This window comes from Sinocyclocheilus rhinocerous, unplaced genomic scaffold (assembly GCF_001515625.1).
Source record: "Sinocyclocheilus rhinocerous isolate Xijiao unplaced genomic scaffold, SAMN03320098_v1.1 scaffold1364, whole genome shotgun sequence".
Lineage (NCBI taxonomy): Eukaryota > Metazoa > Chordata > Actinopteri > Cypriniformes > Cyprinidae > Sinocyclocheilus > Sinocyclocheilus rhinocerous.
In genome coordinates, this window is record NW_015627534.1 from 1068657 (window position 1) to 1088587 (window position 19931).

The 19931-nt window shown below is 36.5% G+C and overlaps 2 protein-coding genes across 2 annotated transcripts in view; both read left to right on the forward strand.

The window, feature by feature from the left end:
• LOC107728268 (MAP kinase-activated protein kinase 5-like) overlaps positions 1-2185 on the forward strand; it is a 17518-nt gene extending 15333 nt beyond the window's left edge. The window contains exons 10-12 of the mRNA XM_016538388.1: positions 388-503; positions 1098-1202; positions 1905-2185. Coding sequence (XP_016393874.1) covers positions 388-503; positions 1098-1202; positions 1905-1999 — 316 coding nt within the window. The 3' untranslated portion in view covers positions 2000-2185. The remainder of the gene's footprint in view (positions 1-387; positions 504-1097; positions 1203-1904) is intronic.
• A 4846-nt stretch (positions 2186-7031) lies between these two features.
• Positions 7032-12359, forward strand: LOC107728362 (G-protein coupled receptor 54-like). Its single transcript, XM_016538503.1, has 5 exons — positions 7032-7303; positions 7386-7510; positions 8789-8924; positions 9403-9641; positions 11780-12359. The coding sequence occupies exons 1-5, from the start codon at positions 7060-7062 to the stop codon at positions 12128-12130; spliced, it is 1095 nt and encodes a 364-aa protein (XP_016393989.1). The 5' UTR covers positions 7032-7059; the 3' UTR covers positions 12131-12359.
• Positions 12360-19931: the final 7572 nt, after the last annotated feature.

Genomic DNA, 19931 nt, shown 5'->3' on the forward strand with positions numbered 1-19931 from the left:
GAAGAAACAAAGCAACCTCGGCGTCCGATCGCGACCTTCCCGCTCCTTGAGTTCTCTCCAGCACTGGAAAGCTGATCCGAAATTTACACAGGTCCTACTTTTTGTCTTATTGCCTTAAGCCTTCTTTTGTTCGGCAGACGTTTTCCTCTTTTGTTTTTTATCAGCCATCTCTATCTTTCTGTCGCTCGACTCGCACTGAGCACTGAACGCTCTCTCCTCCACATCATGAGTAGACACGCCCCTTTCTGCTGATTGGCTACAAGTTTGTTTTGCTAGTCGGCCCGAATCAGTTTTCTAAAGCGTTTTTGAAAAATCACTTACCCCACCTTTAATTGGCATGATTCAGAATGCACTTACAGATCTGTGTTTGATTTCTGCCTCATGCAGCACCAAACCTAGCGATGAACTTTTCATTAATGATCCAGAGAATGAGGTGGAGGACACCAACGTGGCTCTGGAAAAACTTCGGGATGTAATCGCACAGTGCATCTTACCGCAGGCTGGTATGTGTGGACATTCATTGTAGGTTTGTGGTGTTAATAACCCTCAGGTTATTCTTTCCAGAGGACTGAGACAGAAGGTGCATACATACACAAATACATACACAAGATATATACATATACACTGTGTTTTTGACACTGGTAAAAAATATTTACCACAGCAGTCCTTAAATATAGTCTTACGGATCTGATTCATAAAAAATTCATAGCATTCATAAAAAATTAAGAAACACATTTTATCATCCCAGCTATAGCCATGTGGGTAATGATCCAAACTAGCAGTGCTATACAATAGCACATAAATGTATATATACAGCAGGTATAGAAAATAATCGCCCCCCTTTAAAATAATCACATGTTGTTGCTTTGCAGCCTGAAATGAAGATACACACAGTTTTTGTTTTATCGAGCTGCATTTACTCAGTGCAACGTGAAAGATAAAACACCAACATGTCAGAAAAAAAATAAAAAAATAACAGAATCACTGAGTTGGAAAAAGGGTTATTTTAACGGGGGCGATTCTTTTCTATACCCACTGTATATAACAGCGCAATGAAGTACTGTAGTACTTACAATATCTCTTTGTTGTTTTTACAGGTGACAATGAGGATGAGAAGCTAAATGAAGTAATGCATGAAGCGTGGCGATTCAATCGCGATTGCAAACTTCTCAGAGATGGATTGCAAGGGTTAAGTTGGGATGGTATGTGTTTGCCGTTTATTTGCTTTATTTACTATAGACTAAACTTGAACATCTGAATCTATGAATTTTAGGTGAGAAGTCATATCAACCGCTTTCAAAAAAAAGATAAAGATTGAAGTTCGTCGTTTGAATCAATTGGATTTTTAATCACTAATAACTTCAAAAGGTATCCTAATGTTATGTTGGTTATAGACAGTCATGAGCAACCTCAAAGACGTGTCAGAGTAGGTATTTTTTTGGTCATGTGCTTGACCTTTTGATGACAGAATGGACTTAAAATTAAGACTAGAATTGCATTTCCTGAGGAGATGGTAGTTGCGTAGCAGCAAAACAGATTCAGGTAAGAGTTCGTAGGGTTTGGTTCTGTGTAAAAGAAACGCTGCGTCAGTGCTTTAGTTCAAAATCTCCCGTACATTTATTTCTTTAATCTTTTAAGTGCATAAGATGCTGAATTGGTTACAAAGTGAACAAAGATGTCTAACCAATATTTGGCAATAAGGAAATTAAGTAGCTGAAAGATTCGGTCAAGTCAGATGAAATGATTTTCAAATTGAATGTGACATTGTAGACGTGTTGTTTCACACTAACACTGGAAAAAGACGAGCAGTAAGTATTAAAAACAGTAATGTGAGCCCTCCTTGACTAATTAATCGCATAATTTCGATATTAGTAAAATATCAACCTGTTTTTCTTTCTTCACAGGTAGATCTTTTTCTGACAAAGTAGATCGCTTAAAGCTGGCTGAAATCGTCAAACAGGCCATTGAAGAAAAGACCATTTTACAGGACTCCCAATAGCAAGTGCTGAAATTTTAATCCCTTTTGTACTGTTCGTTATAATTGTCATTAGGCATATGATTGCAAAACATGTTTTTTATTAATTGCAGACCTTTTTCCATGGTCATGCTGTAGTCTGTTGTAAATCTCTAGCTGAAACCAAGTTGTTGTTGGTATGATCTGTTTTCACTACAGACTGCAGTAAAGAAAAGTGTTTTAAAGAAATTGCAGCGTTTTCATTTCTGAAAATAACAAGAAATAGTGGGAAAATGTCTATATTAGATGACATTTGTGACACTGGACCACAAAACCAGTCATAAGGGTAAATTTTTCGGAATTGAGATTCATGCATTGCAGTAAAGAAAAGTGTTTTAAAGAAATTGCAGTGTTTTCATTTCTGAAAATAACAAAAAATAGTGGGAAAATGTCTATATTAGATGACATTTGTGACACTGGACCACAAAACCAGTCATAAGGGTCAATTTTTCGGAATTGAGATTCATGCATCATCTGCTGAATAGCTGAATAAATAAGCTTTCCATTGATGTATGGTTTGTTAGGATAGGACAATATTTGGCTGATATACAACTATTTGAAAATCTGGAATCTGAGGGTGCAAAAAAATCTAAATATTGAGAAAATCACCTTTAAAGTTGTCCAAATTAAGTTCTTAGCAATGCATATTACTAATCAAAAAGTACGTTTTGATATATTTACGGTAGGAAATTTACAAAATATCTTCATGGAACATGATCTTTACTTAATATCCTAATGATTTTTGGCATAAAAGTAAAATCAATAATTTTGACCCATATGATATATTGTTGGCTATTGCTACAAATATACCCCTCTAAATTATATTTATGCGGGTATATTACAAACCCGAATCTGGGCTGAATCGATAACTGTTCCCAGGATGACGACTCGCTGACTGGGAGACAGAGAACTCTTGGCTAAATTGATTTTTAGCCCAAGCTGCTCCAGGTGGCTGAGCAGCAGCAACCTCTGGCTAAGACTAGCTAATCGTATAGGTAATTCATAATGCGGATTCCCATCCGTCTCAGAGGGAAAAGAGCCGCGTCCATGCACTTTGTAAAGTGCGTGGGGCCAGAGACAGTCCGAATGGTAGGACTGTATATTGATAAGCCACCCACTCGAACGCGAATCTCAAGAGCGGTCTGTGATGAGGGGCTATCTGGATGTGAAAGTAAGTGTACGCGGTTCAGATGCCTGGGCCCACCATTTTTCTTGGGAACAGGGAAGTAGCGGCTGTAAAAGCCTGACCAAATCCGCCATGCCTTGGTAAGTTCATTGTGAACTTCCGGTAAAAACGGCACCAGTCTCTACCGTTCAACCTATCGTTCGTCTAAGCGGCTGCAGGCAGGCTCTCCTGGAGCCGACCATTCTAAGCCGAGATTCTCCACAGCCTGGTGAGGATGCGAATCAGTTCGCTCTCCATTCTAGAAAATTTGCTCTTTGTGATCGCCAGATTGCCGCAGGGGAGAAGGCACTGAAGAGAAGTGTCTTCCACAGCGAGTAGCAGGCTTCGAGCTTCTTGCTTCAGAGTCCAGCAAGGAGATGATCTCCGTGCTGAAGGAGAAATATTCTGACGAAATGGCACCCTGAGATAAGGGAACGAGCATTGCATCACCTGCCGTGCTATAAGGCTGCACATGGGTCGATGACTGTCACTATCAGTCAAAAGATTCTGGAAAATGGCACTCAAAGTCGACTTATATAGCAGTCGGCTCCACCTGTTTTGGCGGGTTGAAGTGTCATTGGTTCATGCAGCTACACAAACGTGATCAAATCAGGCTTCAGTATTCAGGAGTATACCCCAATATGCGTTTAACGCAATGGGAGAGACCATTTGAAAGGGAACAAGAAATTAATATTGAGTGAGTTACATTTTAGACATTATATATATATATTGTGTTTTTTTTCCTGTTTAGCCAATGAAAATAGTTCCAAACAAAGCCGGAGCAGAACATTTGCGCGTCTCAGAGCAACACTGCGGTGTTTCATTCAATGAATCTGTTTTTGAACGAATCATTTGAGTCACTTGAGTGATTCTGTAGGGCATTTACAGTTAAACCCAAGGACCAGGTATGATAAATGAAGGCCAGGAGTCAGAGATGTAGTCAACTGAAGAAAAAATGACTGAAGAAAGTAGTTTGCAGTTTCATCAGCAGAAGTCAGCTTCAATACTCGCGAGGAGTTCGTAGGCCGCTCTGCATACATTCTCAGTACAGCAGCAATTATACTTATCAGGTACTGTTCCCAAAACACAAGACAATACGTACAGCTTCTCAGAGAGAGTTAGCTCAGAACATATTCAGCTTTATTCTTTAATATACAGACATAGAAAACAACCTAAATGTTCTAAATACACATTGGTCATATAGAAGAGAGGCCCTGCAGACCTCTATGACCTAGGCAGAGAACTGTAACCTGAGAGGAGTAAACAGAAGTTTAACATGTGGAAAGGCTTCTCACGAACAAGCACAAATACATTCCAATAACATGATTCATCTTAGTGACAACTAATATTATATGGTAAATCATAACTTTATTCAATCAACTAAAACATAGGTTAAATACTGATTAATAACTTGATTGATAATCTCTGAAGAATATAATATGTATGAAAGCCAACTTGGATCCAGAGTTCCACTCCTTCAGTTCAATGATCCATTCATAAAGACAGTCGATTGCTTCACTTCTAAATGAATCAGCCGTTTTGAACGAATTGTTTGAATGAATGATTCAGTGAATCACTCATTAAGACCGGAACATGCCACCACCTACTGGCAGTTTTAGTGTCATATTTATTTATCCATTGGCAGGACTAAACCAGCCAAAATACCAGCACAAAAACACACTCAGCAAAATATTGTTTAATTATCGTTGTCGAAAAAATCCCCAAAATACATAGATATAATTTTTCGTCAATATCGTACCCCCACATGTCGCCTATTACAGTATTTAAAGGCATGAAAGTCACTTACTCATTTTGAAGTTTTGAGGTATCTTTTATCAAATGACAAATGGTTTTATCATAGGACAACTAGGTTCATTACCAAAAAAAAAGTGATTGGTATGGGGTGTGTACACAAACCCAACCCAACCACTACACCTGCAAGATGGCAGAGAAACATCATCCTAATCGGCTTGATGAGACGCTGGGCCTGGTGAGACTGATAGAGGGAGAGAGGAGAAAAAGAGCCAGAAGAACTTCTAGAGAAGGGCCAATCTCGACTTTCTTCGCCCAGAGCTGCTAAATACGATCTGGTTCAGGCTGAGAAGGAGAACCAGAGTGAAACTGGATCATATTGGGGATTCACCAATATGATCCATCCAGGAACTTTTTCTCCTGCGTCCTATTCTTCATGCAATACAGAATGGCGGCACAGCTAAAAGGTTTGTTTGACCTGGCCCTCTACTGAACAGACGTGAATTTACTGTACATTTCCTTCAGCATGAGGCTCATTCATTTCATTGTTGGTGTGAAAGGGCTTTTACATTTGCCAAAAATGTAACTTTTTTTATATTAAAAACAAAACGAGCAAGCCCAGCCCAGATAAGGAAAAGTACAGCAAAAGTACTCAAACATGTCAAAATCATGTCATTAAAAAAGGTGATTTAAAAACGGCTGAAAGTTCTAACTGGGAATGATTCCTATAACAGATCGCCAGCTGCAACCAGTAATGTACACTCTTAAAAATAAAGGTGCTTCATAAGGTTCTTTACAGTGATGCCATAGAAGAACCATTTTTGGTTCCACAAAGAACCATTCAATCAAAGGTTCTTTAAAGAACCATCTTTTTCTTACCTTTTTATAATCTGAGGAACCTTTTGTCTCAAAGAACCTTTGTGAAACAGAAAGGTTCTTCAGATGTTAAAGGTTCTTTATGGAACCATTTAGACAAAAAGGTTCTTCTATGGCATCGTGAAGCACCTTTATTTTTAAGAGTGTATGGCATGGTTGTGATTGGGTTAGGAGCCTGTTTTGCTCATTTCAGACAGACTGACAAGTCTGTTAGTAGTGGGGCTTATTTTCTAAAAGCCCTTTTAGCAGTGTTTCACACCTAAATGTCATTTAGCTCCTCCCTTTGAGCCGTACTAAATGCTGTCAATGCATGTGTGACACTCCACTGCAGTGAAGAAGAGGCACGGACAGCTCGAAAACAATCACTTTCCCATAGGATTGAACAATGTTTTAGGAAGAATTTTTTCCTTCAAATAAGACTCGAGGTTTCTGAAAGAGGTAAGCTAACATTGCTTATTATCATTGATTACTGCAATACCACAAAGAGAGTGAAGTGTTTTAGAAATTGTAGACTTGCATATGTAATTAATACTTTGACTGGTACACTTCAGAAATGATGTTACACTTACTATAGGATTAGGGATTGGTTTAGGGTTAGTTGCTTGTAATCATGCATAATTTACTGTTGTTAGAATAAAATAAAATAGTGTTACCAAAATGTCTTCTTAATAAGACACTTAAATATTTACTTAAATATATCTAACATTATATATATCTTTCACTTTCTTTCCTTCTTAAAAAATCCATGACAAAAGATCAATTGCCTTGAAATATTAAGATATTAAGACTCGTTTTGATCAAATGTATGTTTGATGCAAATGTATTTTGTCGAGGCAGATTTTTTGTTACTCGTTTTAAGTATAAACTAATTAAAAACATGTTTAGATGTCATTAATAACAGGATTTCTACAGTGTAACGGGTAAATAACAGTGAATAATCTTTTTGATTACTCGTCATGATGATATGGGGGTGTAAAAAGACTGTAAAAGGTGCATTTGGTCTCACTGTGCACATACTTGTTCAGAACATTGATACGGCAAGAGTTATTTCAATGCTAGCCGTTCAGTGCATTTCAGTGCAATGCATGTTAACTATAAAAACCATGTGGCTAGTAGAGATGTGAGATATGTAATTGTGATATGTTTTACAAACTCTGCAAATAATGAAGATATTTAACATATTTATTAAGAAAGCTGAATATGTTTTTGTGTATTTCAGGTTATTCCTTGCCGGGTGACACATGCAAGTCTAATGGCAGAAAGCAACAGGACCACTGAGGTTGCAGAACTTATCTTGTGCAATAATGAAGCAAATATTTATGATTGCAATCAATCAGATCCCATGGGATCTCAAATGCCAATCCCACTGACAGACGCCTGGCTGGTGCCAGTGTTTTTCATCCTCATTATGTTTGTAGGTTTGGTGGGTAACTCACTGGTCATCTATGTAGTCGTCAAAAACCAGCAGATGAAAACTGTTACAAACGTCTACATAGGTATCAAAGATTCTTCGGTTCTCAGAATATCACATTTACTTACTTGACATTGTTTTAGTGAACAATCTTTGTTTCTCTTCAGTTAATCTTGCCACCACAGATATACTTTTCCTGGTTTGCTGTGTTCCTTTCACTGCCACATTATACACTCTTCCTAGCTGGATATTTGGGGACTTCATGTGTCGCCTGATCAATTACCTGCAACAGGTGAGAGCATTTTACACTGTATAAGGTTTCTAGAGGAGAGAGCAAAACAATTGTCATGTATGAAATGTCATTTAAGACCAATAAGATTCATTGCAAATAGAAAAAGAGAGATTAACCCCCACACACTTAATTTAGGGAGTTGATGGTGAGGGATTATTTAATGTTTAGAATTCAGTTAATGTGAGTTAAGAATGTTAATAATAATAATCATTTATGCATTTAGCAGACACTTGCGACTTACAGTGCATTCAGGCTATACATGTTTTACCAGTATTTATGTACCCTGGGAATTGAACCCACAACCTCTTGCACTGCTAACGCAATGCTCTACTGCTGAGCCACAGGAACATTTGGAAAGTTAATGTGAATGATGTGCTTTCTGTTTATAACTGTGACCAATTACTCTGAAACAGGGGAAACGTTTTGATATTGAGAGAATAAAAGTAATTATTTTACATTTCTTCCAAAATTGTGTAATTATCATTAATTTGGTATAAAAAAGAACCACCAAACGATCTGTATTGCTAGATGTCATTCATCCAGTGAAAGGAAATGTTAACGCTTCACCATAGCACAACATTTTGGACATTGCTATTCTTCCAACTTTGTGGGAACAGTTAGTATTCCAGCATGACTGAGCCCCAGTGAACTGAACAAGGTCCATAAAGACATGGTTGAATGAGTTTTGTGTGGAAGGACGCACAGAGTCCTGACTTCAACCCCATCTAACACCTTTGGGATGAACTGGAAGAGCGACTGTGAACCAGGCCTTCTCGTCCAACGTCAGTTCAACTTCACAAATGCTCTACTGCAGGGTTCCTCAAATCTTGTCCTGGAGGGCCAATGCGCTGCAGAGTTTAGCTCCAACCCTGATCAAACTCACCTACCTGTGATTTTGCTCAGGTGTGTTTGATTAGGGTTAGAGCTAAACTCTGCAGGAAAGTGGATCTCGTGGGCCAGATTTGAGGATCACTGCTCTACTGGATGAATGGACAAAAAATCCCACAGAAACACTCCAAAATGTTGTAGAAGCCGTTTATAGATGCAAAGGGGGGACCAACTCCATATTACTGTCTATGTCAGTAAAGTCCCTGTTGGTGTATTGGTCAGGTGTCCCAATACATTTGTCCATATAACGTCGTTCTTAAATTGGGATGAATGGCTACAAATGCGTCTAAACAGCTATATTATAGGCTACCTACACTCTGCTGGATGTGGTTATGTGGATATGGTTATGTAGTTTTGTCTTTTAAGCAGTGTCTTTGAATGAATTCCCAGGTAACTGCACAAGCAACCTGCATCACTTTGTCTGCAATGAGTGTTGATCGTTTTTACGTGACGGTCTACCCTCTCCAGTCCCTCCGTCATCGAACACCACAGATGGCTCTGTCTGTATGCACCACGATTTGGATATGTACGAAAATCATTCCAATCAGTTTAAGTAGAATCATAATTTCAACGCTTTTGACAGCTATTCATCTTATACACTTTTAAAAATAAAGGTTTTTCAATGCCATAGGAAAGCCATTTTTGGTTCCCCAACAGAACCGTTCTTAAAAGAATCACTTTTTCTTATAGTGTGAAGAACATTTGAATAATCTAAAGAACCTTTTTCCACCTTTTGTGGAATGGAAAGGTTCCATAGATGTTAAATGTTCTTCACTGAAGAAATATTCCAATAAGGAACCTTTATTTTTAAGACTGTATGCAACTTTGCATTTAGCTGCTAAAGTGACTGGCAGTAATGGCGGGAATAATATTATTGTAATATATTGGGTTGGCAATTATTTTTATACTGCATCCATTTGGGTTATTTTGGCTTGGATTGTTTTTATATTCATACTTTTTATTGGAAGTGAGAAAATAAATTACTTTGTTATCTTCTGACACAGGTTCTTTGCTGCTTTCAGTGCCGATAGCGTTGTATCAGCACACAGAGTCTTCGTTCTGGTTCGGTCCACAGACATACTGCACCGAGGCATTTCCCTCTCTCATTCATAAGAGGGCTTACATTCTTTACTCCTTCTTGGCTGTTTACCTGCTGCCTCTGATCACCATCTGCATGTGTTACACCTTCATGCTGAAACGCATGGCTCAAGCCACGGTGGAACCTGTGAATGGCTGTAACCAGGTAAAGGTGTTATTGCTTTATGGAGGTCAACTTTTCAATGTAAACACTTTATCAATTAAACATGCATTTTATGATATCATTACCAAATTAGGCTGTATTTAGAATTAAACTTTGTGTAAGCGCCGATTAAATTGTGGTACCTTTCTGAATCATTGCGGTAAAAAGAAATGTCAGACACTCTTAATGTTGTGAACTTTCAGAAAAGCGCAGGTGCCACCCAACAGCCAGCATAACTTTGATTTTCATTATTATTGGATGAAACGCCTCCTTTCATATTCACAGTTCAAATTATTATAAACATCTCCATTTCACTCTTAAAAGTAAAGGTTCCAAAAAGGGATTTTCACAACAACGCAACCTTTCAGTGATCAGTTCTTAACAGAATCACGTGAAGAACATTTTAATAATAAAAATTCATAGAAATTAAGGTCCCGAAAGGGTTTTTGTAGCAATGCAATTAATAGAGAAACAATTTTGGTTTCCCAAAGAACCTTTCAGAACCTTATAGTTCTTAACCCATTTTTATTAGTGGGAAGAATAGTTTAAGAATTTGAAGAATCCTATGCTGCAATTTACCCTTCGCTGAGAGTTTGATTGACAGGCGATCTGACCAATCATAACGCAGAATCTGCAATTTTGTAAGACAAACAATCCAGACAGCAGAGTAGATTAACGTTGGTTGACTTGAACTTGAAAAATGGTGTGTATTGACATCTTTCCGCAGTTGAAACAAGACACATGTTCATTCATGTTTATTTTGTACTAGTAAAGAGGAAGAGATAATCGGTTTACGCTGCTTGAACTGAGGCACTACAGCGATTTGTCACAATACATTAAAAAGCCACAAAACAGTATTTATTGTTTGAATTTCTTTAAAAAATGTAAAAATTGGAAAGCTGAGGCTTTGTTTCGTACCAAACCTGCTCTGTCTCTGCTCTGGCACATTGCCAGTGTCCTCTTTGCTCTGCGATGTATTTTTCACTGTGTGAGAACATGATGTGTGGCGTGAGAGATCACCATGGCTTGTCAGACGTAGCAACAGTAACTAAGGGGGGGGGCGGGTCTTTGCGAAGGGTGTATTGACATCTTTCCGCAGTTGAAACAAGAAGCCTTCTGATGTTCATTCATGTTTATTTCGTACTATAACTAGTAAAGAGAAAGAGATGCCGCTTGAACTGAAGCACTACAGCGATCTGTCACAACACATTAAAGAGCCACAAAACTGTATTTACCCTGCTGAAAAAAAGAGATAAAACCAGCCTAAGCTGTTGGCTGGTTTTAGTTGGTCGTCCAGCCTGGTCATAGCTGGTCAGCAGGCTGGTTTTAGAGGGGTTTTTACCACTTCTTTAGCTCCTAGACCAGCTAAAACCAGTTACTTCCAGCTTAAACCAGCTAAGACTAGCTACTCAAAACCAGTGATTCTAAACTGGTGGGTCGTGACCAAAGAAAGGGTTATTTCTGGCTTGGGTTCTAGTAGTGTTGTGCTGCTGGACAAAATGCAGTAATGCAAACTAAAAAACTAACATGCATAGTTGTGATCGCAAAAACAATAGACTTTTTCTATATCATTTTCTGACGTCAAAGGTTGTTTCCAGTGCAATCAAGCGTTATGATATTTTTGTGCAAATTTACATGTCATGCATAAGTGGCAAGATAAGAAGATATATATCGATAACCGTAAGGTTTTAATAATCATTCTATATCCACGAGAATAGGTCAACATTACAGCTACAATGATAATGACAGAAGAATGTTGTCGTTGGAATTTCAGAACAAATTTTTTCCAGCTGATAAACACTTTGACGGCCTTTCAGAATTCATTCGACTTTAAAGAGCTTGAGCATTTAAAGCGGTAAATGACACAACTGCAGCGCACTTATAATAAACAGAATGTTCTTGTGCCTCGACGTGGACGTTAATAGTTATCATTAAGGTTATCTTTATCATTCTTGGTGTGAATGGACCTTTAAGCTGGTAAACCACACGGTTATTAATGCTTTTACAAAATTATCAGTTTTCTTTTACAGCCATGTTAATAATTTAGCATATTGTTATGAACAATTAATAATTGCGCTAAACCCACAGTAACCACAGTAAACCCTATTTTGTCTAAAAGAAGAGTGCTCTTTGTTTTCTAGCTTCAGACGCCAGCAGAACGGGTTGAAGCAGTGCGGACCAGAGTATCCAGAATGGTGGTTGTAATGGTGCTGCTGTTTCTGCTCTGCTGGGGTCCAATCCAGATTCTCATTCTCTTACAAGCATTCTGTTCTGAAGATGTGAGTCACAGCTATACACTCTACAAACTGAAGATCTGGGCTCACTGCATGTCCTATTCCAATTCCTCCATAAACCCCGTCATCTACGCCTTCATGGGAGCCAACTTCAGAAAGGCCTTCAGAAGTGTGTTCCCTTTGATCTTCAAAAGGAGCGCAAGAACAACCCAGCCTCTCCCCACCTATAACAGAGAGATGAACTTTCTTTCATCCTGACCCTAAAGGGTTTTTGAACTGGTTATGCATAATTATACCTTTGAAAGGCAAAATCAATGATACTTTATGAAGATGCTCTCAGACCGAAACAATTCCCCTGGAACATTCAGTGATTCGTTTATTACATTTTTTCAAACAATCCTTTCAAATTATGAAGCACTGAATGTATGCCCTTGTGAAAAAGAAATACACTTCAGTATACTTTTATGGAAATAAAATACTTTAAAATGTTTTCAGACACTCAACTGTTTCTTGCAATTAATGAAACTTGATTATAGTTGAATTTTTTGTATTAAATGCAATTAGCTGAACATTAAAGTGTTTTTTGACCCACTTAAGTAGGACTTAACTACATCTTTATATGTAATTTCAACGTCTATGACTCAAGGTTAAAGTGTACTGCTGAATGTACTGATAAGCATTTACGGTCAACTATTTCAATGTCATTTCTATGAAACTTATGTCATGCATTTAAATATGTATGTAATTACACATTTCTATTGATTTAGTTGCAATTTAGTATATTTAAAAATAACTTTAGAAACACTATAGAACACTTTAAGAACACACTACAGTTAAAAATATAATCATGTACTTTACATATGCTTTAGTATGTTTACGAAAGTCAACACATCAAGATAAGTGTACTTTAAAGCACAACATAATGATTTAATGTACTTTAAAACTTTTAATTTGATTACAAAGTGCACTTTTTAAAAGCATGTTAAGAAAGTGTCTCAGTACACTTAAGTGGCCTTTTATGTCATTAATATTATATTATCTGCAAGTACAGTGTTTTAAAACTGAACTTTTGAGATTTCACTACAAGTGCACATTCAATACAATTAAGCACACTTCTTGTTTTACAGGGGTACTCTTTCAAATATACAGATCAACAAAAATCAAAGACAAAAATATGGAAGCTCTTTTGCTCTTGTGGAATGTGACAGAGTGTCTCCATGTAATTAGTTAATAATGCAATAGTAAAAGAGAATGCAGAACTACAAAATAGCTTATAGAATGAATTAAATAAAACTGCCATAATAATGTCTTGAATTTTAAAATCCATTTAATCATACCTGAAGTCCTCGTTGTGTTTCTCCTTCTCTGGAGATGCACTTCTGAAAACTTGATTTTTTTTTCCCCTTTCTTTTTTCTCCTGCTGAAAAAGTGTCTGTTTTGCATGTTTTTCAGTGAGTACAACATATGCATGTGTATGTCTTTACATTTCAGATGTCATTACAGGTAAAATAATAAGAAAACAATTAGATATTTACTAAATTACAACAGTGTCTTGCTCACCATTTATTTAATCAGTGAAATTAATTAGCATCATACTGATGTAAATGCATCAAATTTAGCTACAATTTTCTGCAGGATGAAAAAATAGACAACCAAAACATTTTTTTTGCAAACTATAAATAATCTTAAAGGTCCCATATTGTCAAAAGTGAAATTTCCTGGCTTTTTTCACGATAACTGAGGTCTAGAGGCTATTTAACTACCATATAAGTTTCAAAACAGTCAGTCCACAGTAAAATGCACACAGCCTGCATAAAGTAGCAGTGATTTTTCACGAACCGTTGTGACTTCCGTAAAAAGTTGACGTCAGAACTACACAGTCACCGCCTTCAGTCACCACCCCGAGCACCGCCCACAGTACCACTCTCCTTTTGCCAAACCCCCAGACAACATCACGTCCATGCCATTGCTGAGCAACAACAACACGGAAACATGTCGAAAAGGTTAGCTGTAAAAATATACTGAGATGGTTTTTGGTACTTATACCGGAAATATATATTCTTAAGGACATCAAAACCTAAAATAAAACTCCAGAAAGGTGTACAATATGTGACCTTTAAAGGAAAGAGAAAACAATCATCAAAAACTAATTAAACAAAAGCAAATCACACAAACCAATCCCAATGCATAAACACTGAATACCTTGTTGGCAATCTTGATTTGACAGCAACAAACGCCAACTGACTAAACGTTTTTCCTCAGTGGGATGTTGTACGAGCCCTGTTGATAGACAGATAGCACTCAATATATTTGGCAGTTTTGTTTCTGCTGATTATAACTCTCACAATCAAGGGTAGGTGGCGATGTGCAATCACAGTGTTGAAGCCGCATCGAGCAGAAGAAGAGCACTCATATTTTAGCACTTTTTGCAGTTATAGCCTACCAATAAAGCTTTTCACAAAACTGAAGATATATCTTTTATAATGCAGCGAGAGCTATCGATAAATACACTGACTTCTGTCGCAGTTTTCAGATGATGCACAGTTGTGAAGTGTTTATGGATGCTCTGATAAAGAGCGACTTATTCAATATCAAATACATTTTACAGTTACAACGCTCTGTGTGCAGGATAGACAGATCTGTTATGATGGCTTAAATGCACAAACATATTTTAAAAAACCCAACCCAAGACCAAGGCTTTCAAGGTACATCCACCAAAATCTGTATTTCTGTTTAGTATCAGTAACTGATTACATGTAATCTGGATTGAGTAATCGGATTCCAAATATTAAGTACTTGTAATTAGATTAAATTACATTTTAAAATACTCTGAATCAGGCTTCAGTTACTTTTTTATTGATTACGTGATTACATATTATTCACACAATAGCAATAAATAATTAATAATTTATCGATTCTCCATAATTCCTATTTTTCATCTTTTAAATGTCCCTTTCTAAAATATCCTGCCGATTATATACATTTCAGAAAGTCTTCCAGTTTTGTGGACATTCACAAAATCGAGAGGCTACACCGCATTTGACCACTGGATTTACAGAAATCATTTCAATTTTAAGAAGTGCTTTCTAAGGAACACATTATTATGATTCAGTATGTTATTTAACCATGTCTTTGTAAAGCTTTTGTTCTTCAAACACATTAAAATGCACAAATTCACGTCATTTCTTATTTACGTGTAATGCAGGGATTTGACAGACCTCTTTCACCTAATATATTTACTTGAAGTATCCCTGAGGTTTTAAAATAATAAGTTAATAATTAAGTAACACGTTTGCGGTTATCGCTGACCAATCACATGACGTGCAAACAAATAAAATATTATATCTTGTTTAGTAAGTGTTTTATTTTGATTGTTGTTCTATTCAGTTATTCATTTTACAGTTTTATGATTTCATTAATTATTAGCTTTTCATCAAACTCACAAACCCCTGCAGTTCCTTCACAAACCCTCAGTTTGAGAAACCTTGATGTAACATTTAATGCTCTTCATGTTGTTAATAACAACAAATGGAATATATTTTCTTTCTCTTTCTATTTTTATATCAATATAGTACATTATCCTAAAAATCGATGATAAACGAGTTAGGTCAAAAGTAGGCCTAATCAAAAAAATAATCAAAAGTAGTCTGATTATAATACCTAAAATGTGTAATGTAATGGATTATGTTACTAACTACAATTGTTGTCATGTAATTTGGAATCAGTAACAGACTACAATTTGCAAGTAATCTACACTGTAAAAAATAAGTGTAATTTTAACTGTAAAATTTTGTAAAAACGCTACGGAAAAAAACTGTTAATAGGTTAACAGTAAGTTCCCGTACTATATACGCACTGTCAGTGTGTATTTATCCGTCTGTCTCAGTATCTATCTGTCTGTCTGTCTGTAATCTCAACCACCGAGAACTACCTAGCAGCTGCCTAACAACCACCCAGATCACCTTAGCAACGCCCTAGCAACGATCTAGAATTCCTTGCCAATTGCCTAGCAACCACCCAGTAACACTCTATCTGTGTGTATCAATGTATTCAAGCTTCTGAAAGTATTTTAATGGTTCAAGCAAGCTAACATGTTTGTCTTGACAAATAATGCTTTTTTTTTTTTTTTTTAGTTGTGATGTTTGCAATATTAACATTTGCTCATCTTTCCTAGTATTCATACCATGCCAGGACTCGGCGGGTTCGCTCAGATAACGGACTGTTTGTACATCGGCAACAGCAAGCGACTCTTCGGTCCTACAGTCTCTCAACATTACATGTGTTATTAACACGACTCAGGACGCCAGCAGCACAAACATTCCCACTATTGATTAGATGCACGTGCCCGTCTCTGATGATCCTGAATCCAGACTCTGTGACTCACCCGTCGGACTCATTCCAGATTTGTATGAGAGAGAAACAAGGGGCTTGATTCCACTTTAGGAAATGACATTTTAACCTTGATATCTTTGTGTTTCCTGTCATTTCATTCGTATCTGAGTGAGCATTTCTGTATTATATTTGATGTCTTTGAATTGATACATTGTTTCTCTTGATAATAAAGTGCAATAAAACGCCACAAGATGGCAGAAGATTTCTTGTTAGGGCACATTTAGATTGAAATCATGGCCTCCAAAAATAGTTTTACAGTTAAACTACACTTAAAAATAAAGGAATAGTTGCTGAAAATTTATTAACCCTCATGCTATCCAAGATACAGATGAGTTTTTCACAGGAGGAAGCATGATATGGATTCAAGTTAAAACTTCTTGATAATGGATATATATATATATATATTTTTTTTTTACCAAACATGCAGCTTTTGTCTTCTCCAGATGTTAACTGATGGACTGGAGTGGTGTGGGTTACTTGTGGATGTTTTTATCAGCTGTTTGGACGCTCATTCTGACGGCACCCATTCACTCCATTGCTGAGCAAGTGATGCAATGCTACATTTCTCCAAATCTGATGAAGAAACAAACTCATCTACGTCTTGGATGACCTGAGGGTGAGGACATTTACAGCTAATTTTCATTTTTGGGTGAACTATTCAAAACTAGTGGCATTTATTTTAAGGATAAATTGCACACTTTTTAAGCAAAACAATTCACAAAAACATGGTTATCTTTTTAAATTTTAAAACAGAAATATTCTGTATTTGAAGATGAACAATATTGTGACACTATATGGTTGTCTAATATTAGTGTATCATGTTCATAATTAACGTGACTCCCTACACCTTTGGTTTTTCTTCTAGGACATCAGTGTGAAGTTGAGAACTAACTATACATCTACTAAATATCATCTTGGGACCAGATTATTAAAATCAATGCTAAAATGGCTTAAAATGTGAGGTTAGTTCTGAGACAGCTCTAGCATCTGTAGATGCCATCTGGTTCAATATTTGTGTTGGCCAATACAATGACATTCAGATATTTTAGTTCGGCTTAAGTGTTCAAATACTTTTGGACCAGAGTATTATCAAAGATTGTTGTGGTTTAGACAAGAATGTTTTTATTACCAACAATATCCTTCAACAAAGTTCTCCTCTAAGTCCTGAAAGGCAAGTACCTCCAATGAAAAAAAAATAAAAGTGGTCTGTCTACTCAAAGTGTGAAAGCATGATTCCTAACGCCAAACAATGGACAATGTTCAGTCAGTGTTGTGCATCAATGAACATTGTTTGCAGAAAAGAATGATTTACTTGTAGCACATTTGAACGTGTTCATCTTAAATCAACATGGTGCCATACACCGTAAAGCAGTAAATAAAACAGATTATTGCAGTATGTTTTACAAGAAAAAAAACAATTTCAAAATGTCATGTTTAATTCATTGTGTTACTTGCTGCTCTTTGTAATTAACTGTGAAATGTACTAACTTCTAAGTGAAAATCAAACAGCAGTAAAGTCATGCTTTTAGTAATATTTTTATTTTAGTATGTTTTTCCATCTTAAAGTACAAAAGTTTGGAATTGGTAAGTGTGTTTTTATTTTCATTAAAAAAATTCTCATGCTTGCCAAGGATGCATTTAGTCAATCACAACAATACAGTAAAAACAATAATATTGTGGAATATTATTACCATTTAAAATGATTGTTTTCTATTTTAAAATGTCATTTATTTATGTGATTTCAAAGCTGAATTTTCAGCATCATTCCTCCAGTCTTCAGTGATCCTTCAGAAATCATTCTAATATGCTGATACATCTCAGTCTTGTGCAATCAGCTGCATGCTTTTATTGTCATCGCAACACACACTTTTCTCAAAGGCAATGAAAGTTTTGAAGTGAATAACTGCAGAGTTTTTTGTTTGCTGCTTTGTTTCCTTATGGCTCCGGTGTACTGCAGTGAAGTGTTAATGTTGCTTGTGTGCAACATTTATGCATATTTAAGCACATACATTTTTGCAATGTTGATCTACATAAAAGGGAGAAGCAAAGGTTCATGATGTATAATACATGTTTATTAGAACATTAATGATCTGATGAAATGATGTAGCTAGAATGTTTTTTCTAGGCATTGGTATGTGTGAGACACATGTTGGAAACTCACAAAACCTGTCGGAGAATATCTGATATGTGGCAATAGTGTGACTGGCTTGAGGATTGCTTCCGTGTTTAAGGCTTTGATTTTTTTAAGTTTATGTGGTCTACACGTGCTCTGGGCATTGTTCAAATATTCCACGTCTGTCCTGGAAATGGCAGAAAGTCAGGGGTTTTCTGTGTTCCTAAATTTATGAATATCAAGTCTCAAGTCTACACTGTACTTTTCTATTGTCTTGTTTCCTGGGGAAAACACACACACAAACATACACACACACACACACACACACACACACACACACAAACAAACAAATGAAAGTTATTCAATGAAAGTTATATAACTCTTTTGCATTGTTTTGGGGTGCTAAAAGATAATGTATTATTCCATATCAAATTTTACATTCAAATATAACTGACCTCACAATAGGTCAAGATTTTTTAATATGTGTTTCATTGCAAATCTTCAAATAGTGATACCAGAAATAGTAAGGACTGGCCATCCAATGCATTTCATTTTGTTTTTCATACTGCTTCTTCCGGCTCCCAGATATTACAGTTATGCTTGTATGCGACACCAGGTTAAGCTGTGTATCGTGACACTTATTTAAGTGGAAACTAAAAAAGGGAAGAGAAAAAAGGGGGTTTTATATTGCCATTTCATACATACTCATCTGTTTTCAATTCGAAACATCACGATAATGCCCCACTGCTAGAGGCCAAATAAACAGCTTTCTATAACATCGTTATCCTTAGTATTATTTAGTTAGTTATTTTAAGATATGCACATTTTGATACTGTATTTTCCGATTGTAAAAAGAAATTATACTGAAATTCAATCAAAATAAATAATAAAGTGAAAAAAGAACTGAAATACAAAGACTCGATCTCTACGTTTCCTCCAAACACAGGTTTTCAGGTTTTACATTTCTCAATCAGGTTTGGAGAAATGTAGCACTGCATCAGTGTCTCAGCAATGGATGCTCTGCAGTGAATGGGTGCCGTCCGAATGAGAGTCCAAACAGCTGATAAAAACATCACAATAATCCACAAGCAATCCAGTTCATCAGCTAACATCTGGAGAAGACAAAAGCTGCATGTTTGTAAGAAACAAGTCCATCAAGACGTTTTTGACTTCAAACCATTGCTTCCAGCTAAAATACGGTATCCATAATCCATAATAACACTTCCTTCAGTGAAAAAGTCCATCTGCTGTTGTCTGTAAACGGTACTCTGTGCAGATTTCTCTCCTGATTCAGACAAGACGACTTTTTCACTGGAGAACGCAATATTATGGAGAATGGATTTGTATTTTAGCTGGAAGCAACAGTTTGAAGTTAAAAACATCTTAATAATGAACTTGTTGCTGAAGACACAAGCTCTTCCTCGTTTTGGATGGCCTGGCAGGGTGTACATTTTCAGCAAATTTTAATTTCTGGGTGAACTATTCCTTTAAGACGTGAGAGAGGCAACCGGAGTTCACGAACTGAGAAAAATATGTATTGCAGTCAACCATATC

Coding starts and splice junctions, on each gene's coding strand:
- LOC107728362 (XM_016538503.1), top strand. CDS start 7,060: ATGGCAGAAAGCAACAGGACCACTGAGGTTGCAGAACTTATCTTGTGC. Junction 7,511..8,788: donor TGATCAATTACCTGCAACAG/GTGAGAGCATTT, acceptor ATGAATTCCCAG/GTAACTGCACAAGCAACCTG. Junction 8,925..9,402: donor ATGCACCACGATTTGGATAT/GTACGAAAATCA, acceptor CTTCTGACACAG/GTTCTTTGCTGCTTTCAGTG.